A 9,001-nucleotide genomic window follows, 5' to 3' on the forward strand; every position below is an offset into this window, starting at 1 on the left:
ATTATACCTCGCAATGTGACATTTAAAGCTTTTAATACTTGGCATTGAAATTTAATTCATGGAAGCACTAGTGTAAAAAATACAATGGCATTTTTGAAATTTAGGGAAACTTTTTTTACAGTGATTCTAATTTAAATTGATGTCAAACCTGCAACTCATATTCATTCCAACCATTTCCTCTCAAAATCATCATAGATAGATGGAAAGGAAAAATAATTGAAATATTGTGTACGTACAATAGAGATAAGTGGTAATAGAGCACAACCATTGTAGAGGGAATAATGAAGATGCAAAAGTATGAAAGGAAGTGAAAAAGGAATGGGTCTCATAATGGTGAAATATGACCCAATAATATAGAATGAAAGGTTATACTAGATCTAATGAATAAGAGTGGAAATAACATTTGAAGGTATAAAGTCCTCATGACAAATGTAATTTAAATTGCATTCTCATAAGCAACAAAGAGGTTCTTTAGGAAGTCATGCATCTAATCATGATGGTATGTGTTAGGGTTTTATTTCACATTTGATTCAATTTATAGGCCAAGTGTAATCCAATCATAATATTTTAACTGAACTATCGTCCAGGTCATCTCTCAAAGGAATAAAGGAGATATTTCATGTAATTATTTAACTAAGAACTAGGTTTCTATATTTTGTTTTGTGATTGTCATGAAATAAATTACATAAAATAAATTGCAAAAAAAATTAAATGACAATAAAATAATTAAGATAGAAATACTAGACTTAGATGGTGATGTAGATCTTGATAAATGAATGTCTAGGTTTCGACTTGAAATTCACTCAATCCACTATAACTTCGCAATTCTCTACTCATCTCTCTTGCTCATCCCTAATTCACTAATGTATTCTACCTCAGCTCCCGCATGGTCGCAGATTCTAAACTACTTGCTCGATACCTAATCCCTTGGACATATTGACACAAACAATCAATATTAATGGTTGAGAATTAGTAAGACTTAACCAAGATTATTCTATCCCATGAGATAATCCCAATTAAGTACTTGATTTATGTTTAGATTTCAACAAGACTCGCCAAAGCACAAATCAATTCTTGAATTCATCTATAAGATGATCAATCAAATAAAAGCATTAAGTATAGAAACAAATAAAAAAACTCAAGATGAAGTATTGAATTGATAGAATTAGAGCGAAACAAGGTTCATCCTTTCCTCACCTAAGTGGAAGGAATCACACTCATAAAAATAATACAATTAAACCTAGAGTGTCTAATGGAATAATGGAGGCATCTAGTAGGTGAGAGTCTAAAATATAATTCTAAGAACTGCTCGGAACTTCTATACCTTTAAAATGAATGCCTAGCCTCCTATTTATAGAGTTGTAGCTAAGTTTAATTAAGGAGATAATCACAAGAAATTACAAACAAATAATATCTCTAATTAATTTAAGTAATTATCTTCAACTGATTTATCCTTGAAAAATATTTTTCTCTTGATTTTCCTAGCTTTTATCTTCAATTTTCATAATTTCTCATTCTAGAATTTTCTACTAATTTTAGGTCTTTGGAACTCTGTCAGAATGGCCTATTTGTCCTGAAAAATTGTCAGAAATTCATTAGAAATAACTAAAATATAAAATTCTACCTAAGACAAAGTGAAAATTGAATTTAAAGTTAATTTGATTCAAAACAAAGCTGAAAGTTAATTAAAATGTCAAATAAACATCACAAAATGCATATCAAAATCTGATAAATTTGACGTTTATCAGTATGCAGATGATAGAGAGGCCATAGAGCAAACCATTTACCCTTTTTGACACTTTATAAGTGAATCCTATGAGATTCTCAATTACAATAACATGACATACCATATTTATCTTCTAAATTTGGTTTTCATGAAACTATGGATAGTATTAGTTGAGTCATTACTTTAGTTGAATTATGACTAATATCTTTCACCATATAGACTCAATGTTGAGGAGCTATGAATCATCCAATTGAACCTTATCTTTTTTTATATATGACAAATCAAATGCTCAAGGGGTTGTAGATCGTATTGATTGTCGACCACAATTCATAATCAACGAGTCAATCAATCCATCTTAAACTTGTGAAATTATTCCAGTTGTCTATATTAGAGGATTGACCTAAATTATTCACTTAGACCATATTTATTACAAAAATGCTTTTTTGTAGAGATTACAATTATCCTTTACTTGACACAATACGCTCAAGCTAGGTAAAACTACTATAGGCAACAAAACTTCCTCTATAAGTATTTAACGCTATTGCATATACAAGATTTGAACTTAAGACCATTAATTGAGTTAGAACAAACCTAAGTTAGTTGAATAAGACATTCAATTATTTTTCAATGGTTTCATTAAGTTCCATTAGACGCCATCAATGTGCTATTTCCATATTATTATTATTATTATATGACACTTCCCCACTCATTAGTTACAACAACAAAAAATGTGGAATGTATCTTTAGTCTTAGAGAATTCTATTAAAATAATGGAAGGATAGGCAGAGAGATGAGGCAATTAAGGCCCACACTAAGTCACGTGCATGAATGAAGTCATGAATCACCACTATATAAAGGTTATAAAGAGGGGAAAAAAACACTACTTAACCTGAAAATGGAGTCACCACCCAAGTGAGAGGGGATCTATAATGATAGGATTTCTCAAGTTTGTCTATAAAACTTGTAATAAAGAAAATTTTCTCATGAAATTTCAAAAAACTTATAATCTTATTTGATATAATAAATATTTGTTGATATTTTCATTGCGTAGCCAAGACGTGCTAAATCTCGTTAAAATTGTATTCTTCCACCATTTCTATTTGTAGTGTTGTCTGTTTGTATGTGCTCATATGCTTGGATCCCCATTGTGGGAAGAGATTTCTTTTCAATAAAAATTATTTAAATAGGTCCAAGGTGGATAGACTTTAAGGAAATAACACAATTTGAGACATATAATACTTACTCGACAATACTTAAACCCAAAATCGGTACACATAAAAAAAGACCTGAAATTTGTATCCAACCAATTCTATAGCAAGAACATATGTTGATATGCATACAACCATATATGACTATTTGTCTAATACACATGATAGATGCAACATCTACATGTATCTCCCTTTTATTTGAATTGGTTAGCTATAATGTGGAAAAAATATATTGATAGCTTCCACATTAAGATATTTGTTTTGGAAATTAATATTTTAAACCAAATTAGCTAGTTTATTCACATTATACAAAATAAGGGGCTTAATTGGAATTGTTTTACAAATCCATCCCACCGGCTCCTAACCCAATTTCTATAAAAAGGAAAAAAGAAATAGAAAAAAAAGTAATTTGCTTAATACAATCAATATCTCTCTCAATGAACATCTTATTTATGAGATTATTTCAAAACATTAAATAGTACATGGATCCCTACATATATAATGTTCATTTGTGGATCCACAACCTGCTAATTAAAAACCAAGTCTCCCTTTCCTATCATTCATAATCCCTCTATATAGAATTGCCCTATTAGGAGGCATGGCATCTTTCAATTTCTGTTCATGTTTTGATTTCATAACATCATCTATAAACAAAACCTTATCAATGACCTGCTGAGTCCTTGCTACATTTATACGATCACTTTTCTCCTCCATTGGAATTTCCATCACATCTTTTGCAAATTGCACCTTCTTTTTTGTTTGGTGTTTCATTGAGCCTTGTAACAAATGAAAATCACATGATTTAGATTAAATTTCTCCAAGCATTTAAAATATAACAAATCTATGCAAAGGGAATTGAATGAAATCATGATTCAGCCCAACAAAAAAAATTGAATTGGTCATACAGTTACAAGATAAATATATATGTACCTCGAATTTCAAACTCAAATTTCTTCACGAAGTTGTTGCACAAATGCTTATTGACTTGATAAAACAAAAGGACGATGCTTCCTGACATAGCAAATACAGTCATCAAGTATCCAAGTCTCATTGAACTCTCCATCTTTCTCTTTGTATTTGGATAACTTTTGGTTTGGTTCACGTTGTGCTCATGTGTTGGCCTTTATGTATCATTGTCCAAGACAAAGAACCTCGAATCAAGTACTCAACGAAGGAAAGAGATTAATAAAATTTAATTTTAAGAAGCAAGATAAGATGATTATTATTAAGGTAATTAAATTAGGAGTGAGAAATTGTTAACAATTTATGTACGGAAAAGATAGGTAGCGAAATATACGGCTTTCCCAAAGAAAAAGTGGCATTTTTTATACCTTTTTTAGCCATGATAATAAAAAAAGTCAATGACAACAATAATAAAAGACGTTAAATAGAGAAGCAGGATCTATTCCTATATTGTTTTGAGGTCCAGAGGATGACAATCAGACTTTGGAAGGATCTTTAAAGAGTCTGTGAATCCACAAATGTCTTTCACCCAAATAGATTCTTGAATAGATTTTTCAATAAGGTCACTTACTATTTTTTTTCTACGATGTAAAGATAAATGTTTTTTTATTCCCTACAAGTCTCCTCCTTCAAATGCAATCCTGATAAGGTTAGACACTAAATGTGAACACCTCTTCCAACAAGGATTCAAACCTTAGTTCACCATGTTATGGGAGACTAGTCTCTTCAACTAGACTCAACCCCGATACACTCCCTTTAATCTTTTTTTTTTGAAGAATTTAATAATTTATTTAATACTCATTAAAATTTATTATAAATTATAAATGTATGTATTGAATTTTCCATACACTTTTTACAATAGTATTTTTTCCTATTGCATTAATTATCTTTCTTTTTATTTTTTCACATTTTTTCTCTTTCTTAATTTATTATTCAAATTCAATTTCTTTAAATATATTAGATTTCTATATTTTTCCTACTATGTACATGAAAGTATTAACAACACTCTCTTTCATATATATATATATGCACATGGTTACATTAAATTTTTATACTTTTTTAAAATTAAATCAATATACAAACTAGATGTTTCCTGCATTATATATTCATTGTACAAAATAATTTTTTATCCATAGGAATCGAAGACAATTCAATGAATTTAAAATAACTCACATACTTTGCTCAACCAACTAAACCAGACACCCTTGACCCACTATGCAAACACTGCTAGAAATGTAAGGATCTACATTGGTCGAAATGGTATTTCTACGTTGGGCCAGGCACCGTCTTTGCTTCAGGTGTCGTTGTATCCCGACAACGATTACGACGGTGCACCCATACTCGTCGTTGTAATAAAAAATGGCAACGTCAGGCCCACTTTAGGACAGTTGTCGTAAACATGAAAGCAACGACGGGTATTGATTAATATCCGTCGTTGTCTTAAGCTTTCAATGTCGCAGTTGACATAAACTTTGCCGTTGTATTCAACATATCAACATCGTTAATACGTAAATGCCGTCGTTGTAGGTTACTAATCAACGTCGTTCATGGGAAAACGTCGTCGTTGTAGTAATGACATCAACGTCAGTGATTAAGATAGGCTGTCCTTGTTTTCGTCATTTTCAACGACTGTGTGTACGTCCCACCATCATTGAGTTTGTTGGTGTCAATGTCGGGCGGCCAAAGAACGTCGTTGTACTACGTTCATCATACGGTAACGACGACTGTAATGGTGACCGTCGTTGTATTGGTCACCTCAGTGGATAACGACGGGTCTATGTTTGACCGTCGTTGAATTCTCGACCCTGCATAAGAAAATTTGGGTTAACCCGTTTAAGCGGAAAACATAATTAAAATTTAAATTTTGTAAGGGGTCAAGAGCAACCAACACTGTGTAATGAGATTCACTCCCCACAACACATATAGCCCACTTTGTGGTAGATGGTTTGGCCAGGACATTGATATTTGAGCTCTTCCATCTGTTGATGGTGTTTGACCTGATGCCGGCAAGCTATAATCTGCAAGTTTTCAAAATCAACAACTAAAAAACTTTTGGATCTACCTGTACAAGATTTAAGTTGCTAGATAGACTTTGTTTCAAAAAATTAGTCCCACATACGATTTGCTGGAAATTCCAAGTAGTGATTTGTATAAGTCTAGTCAAGCATGAGGCAAGCACAATCCCCCAACTGACAGGGAATTCATGTATTAATTCTAAATTTTCTCAAAAGAAAGAACTATGTATTCTTTTTGTTTAACAATGAAGAAAATAGACTAACAGTGGTGAGACTACCATAATATATATATATATATATATATATATATATATATATATATATATATATATATATATATATATATATATTATTTATTAAAGATGACTATGCCTAAAGGCAAATTGTTTAAAATAAAAACACATTTGTTCTACTCAGTTTTTGGAAACCTTGTACTCAGGACGGGGCAAAGGCTGAGATAATGAATCAACTTAGCAGTAAAGGAGGATACCTTGGCCTATGTCCAAACTTGCATGACTTGGCGTTGACTCAGAAATTGAGGCATCAACTATGCCATTTAGTTTACTGCTTGTATCATCTTCACCAGCAAGTATGATTCCAGATGTCCTCAAGTATGGCAATTCAGGCTGAGCGGCTGCCTGCATGGCTGCTATCTCATCTATAAGAAATTAATGCATGCTTCCCTACATGAATTGAAATAATATTAAATAGCAAAACAAAGAATGTTTTCTGGGGCTAATCATTCATACCATAATCCTATATCAAGGAATCGTCTGAATATATTGTATTCAATGAGTCTACTATGTCGAAGGATAGAAAGATTTATAACATAAATCAAATAAAGTTGAGAGAGAGAGCGAGAGGTGTTGAGACAAATTCAAATATCAACAGAATACTGCTTGTTCTGCTGATGGTGCATCTATAGTTTAACTAGTTCTCATTACTTCTATAGTGTAAACAGTAAATGGAAACTGAGAGGATTCCCCTTTTGGGAATATTAAATTTTGTTTCCTTTTTCCTTGTTTTTACCACTCTTTCTTCCTGCCTAACAAGTTTCATAACAAGAAACACACACCTGCAAATTATTTAACATATGTTTCTCATAACTTTTGATGTAATAGACAAGCAAGTTATTATGGATTTATCTCTAAAAACCTGGACATCTTTTAGATTATCTTTTAAGAGAAGCTGAAAGGTGAAAGACAGTCCTTTAGAAAAATCATTAAGCACCACTTTGGGTGCAGGTAGCTCCAGGAGAGCAGGACCCTTGTGTAGGTCCTGAACAATTAAGGAGCATGAATTGGGGTTCAGGGGCAGGGGTGGAGAATGGCATGAAGGAACCCTGCAAAATATTTTTAAGCCAATTTAAGGCACAACAATACATAAGTTAGCTAGGCTGTCATTGGGCTCCTGCTAATTTCGAAGAAATGTCAAAAGACTAAAATTCATATTTCAAATACATTGCACTCGGTAATCCGAAAGACCTAGACAACCAAAACACAAAAAAGAATTACATCACGCTGCCATTGTTTTTAAATTGTTTTGGTTGCTTGTTCTTAAAACAGTCATACACAACTATTTTCCATCACATGAAAGTTCCTATAGGAGCAATTAGAAGTACAAAACACAATCAAGTTAATAATACAGTATCCAACGCATCCAGCGAAATTCTACTATTTACACAAAAAGAGGTTGCAGATTCAATCACGAGTAGTTCATTGATAGTAGGAAAATAGACTTTAACATATTTTCAGCAAAAGAAAATAGAGGGAAAGAAATAGCCCAATATCTCTTGCTTTGAAAGACAGTGAATTCAGAGACTGTAAAATGCAACTGAAGTAAATAGCAGAGCTTGAAGCAGCCAAACATACCAGTCCTCGAGAAAGTAAAGCAGAGATTAGGAAAAGCAATGCTCCCATTCGACTTTGGAAAAGGGGAAGATTTGCTTCAAGCCTTTGCAAAGCAGTTGTTTGTGATGTGCATGTTTCAACTCTAAGAAGTTTTTGCAGATCCAAGGCAGATTCAATGGAAAGACCTTGAAGTGATTTTGTAACAACCTGTTCATTGGACAAGACTTGATTCAGCAGATAAGGATATCATAGGAGAAACACAGTACAAGACAACAATAACAAGATAGAAATTCAATTCAATCTATTGCCAACAAGATGGTACCCAAATAACCAATATTATTATTTAGTACAATAACCAAGGTACCTCAACTTCTGAAATCCCTTCAAAACGCTGAATGTCATTTTCGGGAATGCTCAAAGTTGCAATCACAGCCCTTCTATTACTTCCACATGAAAATAAAATTTCGCCCATACTTCTTACGAGGGCTATGCCACCAAATCATGCAACTTATCATGAGCATAGCTATGAAAAACCATGAAAGAATACACCTACCAATATTAAAGATATGAGGAGAACATAGAAGGATATTGGAATTTGGATAGGAAATAAAATTTATAGACATGAATTTTATTGGACAAGAATTGATTACGCAGATAAGGATATCATACAAGAATCACAATAGAAGACAACAATAATAAGATAGGAAATTCAATTCAATCTATCACAAACAAGATGCTACATGAATAACTGATATGAGTATTCAGTACAATAACCAAGGTACCTCATCCTATGAAATCCCTTCAAAACGCTGAGCATAGGAGAATCTGAAATAAGCAAATTTAAATATATGCATGGACATATACTAATAAGCAAATGAACTCCACAAGTGAAATGCAGATCATATCAGATGTCAATGACTAGTTAATACTAAAAACAAAAGACCGTGAAGTTTCAGCACATGAGCATTATAGCAATTGTCATTGGTCACTGTATTAGTAGCATCACTAAAAATTTCAAAAGTGCACACTAAAAATAACAAAACCAAGTGTCAGAAATACAACAAAAGAGATTAGTCGCTAGCCCATCATTAGCCATTTTTACACGCAGTCTTCAAAAAATATCTTGCCCATTTCTTTCGAATTGTTGTGATGTTCTCCTTGTCCAATGGTGTGTCATCGCCAAACCACTACAAGTATAATTATTTAAAAGTTAGTACTGCAAATAACAAATTTCAGTTT

At 32.4% G+C, this 9,001-nt stretch overlaps 3 protein-coding genes across 3 annotated transcripts; all 3 read right to left on the minus strand.

Annotated features, from left to right (window-relative positions):
* Window positions 1-3,305: 3,305 nt before the first annotated feature.
* On the minus strand, window positions 3,306-4,107 carry LOC114371564. Its single transcript, XM_028328968.1, has 2 exons — window positions 3,865-4,107; window positions 3,306-3,710 (listed from the first exon to the last, which is right to left on the minus strand). The coding sequence occupies exons 1-2, from the start codon at window positions 3,995-3,997 to the stop codon at window positions 3,466-3,468; spliced, it is 378 nt and encodes a 125-aa protein (XP_028184769.1). The 5' UTR covers window positions 3,998-4,107; the 3' UTR covers window positions 3,306-3,465.
* An 892-nt stretch (window positions 4,108-4,999) lies between these two features.
* Window positions 5,000-6,598, minus strand: LOC114371573. The gene is made up of 3 exons (XM_028328974.1): window positions 6,403-6,598; window positions 5,787-5,915; window positions 5,000-5,702 (listed from the first exon to the last, which is right to left on the minus strand). The coding sequence occupies exons 1-3, from the start codon at window positions 6,554-6,556 to the stop codon at window positions 5,605-5,607; spliced, it is 381 nt and encodes a 126-aa protein (XP_028184775.1). The 5' UTR covers window positions 6,557-6,598; the 3' UTR covers window positions 5,000-5,604.
* A 1,053-nt stretch (window positions 6,599-7,651) lies between these two features.
* On the minus strand, window positions 7,652-8,411 carry LOC114375651. Its single transcript, XM_028333496.1, has 2 exons — window positions 8,127-8,411; window positions 7,652-7,969 (listed from the first exon to the last, which is right to left on the minus strand). The coding sequence occupies exons 1-2, from the start codon at window positions 8,232-8,234 to the stop codon at window positions 7,652-7,654; spliced, it is 426 nt and encodes a 141-aa protein (XP_028189297.1). The 5' UTR covers window positions 8,235-8,411.
* Between the last annotated feature and the right edge of the window lie 590 nt (window positions 8,412-9,001).

This window comes from Glycine soja, chromosome 2 (genome assembly GCF_004193775.1).
Source record: "Glycine soja cultivar W05 chromosome 2, ASM419377v2, whole genome shotgun sequence".
In the NCBI taxonomy this organism is placed as follows: domain Eukaryota; kingdom Viridiplantae; phylum Streptophyta; class Magnoliopsida; order Fabales; family Fabaceae; genus Glycine; species Glycine soja.

Coding starts and splice junctions, on each gene's coding strand:
- LOC114371573 (XM_028328974.1), bottom strand. CDS start 6,556: ATGCAGGCAGCCGCTCAGCCTGAATTGCCATACTTGAGGACATCTGGA. Junction 5,916..6,402: donor AAGTTTGGACATAGGCCAAG/GTATCCTCCTTT, acceptor GAAAACTTGCAG/ATTATAGCTTGCCGGCATCA. Junction 5,703..5,786: donor AGTGAATCTCATTACACAGT/GTTGGTTGCTCT, acceptor TTTCTTATGCAG/GGTCGAGAATTCAACGACGG.
- LOC114371564 (XM_028328968.1), bottom strand. CDS start 3,997: ATGGAGAGTTCAATGAGACTTGGATACTTGATGACTGTATTTGCTATG. Junction 3,711..3,864: donor ATTTGAGTTTGAAATTCGAG/GTACATATATAT, acceptor ATTTGTTACAAG/GCTCAATGAAACACCAAACA.
- LOC114375651 (XM_028333496.1), bottom strand. CDS start 8,234: ATGGGCGAAATTTTATTTTCATGTGGAAGTAATAGAAGGGCTGTGATT. Junction 7,970..8,126: donor AAGGGATTTCAGAAGTTGAG/GTACCTTGGTTA, acceptor TCCAATGAACAG/GTTGTTACAAAATCACTTCA.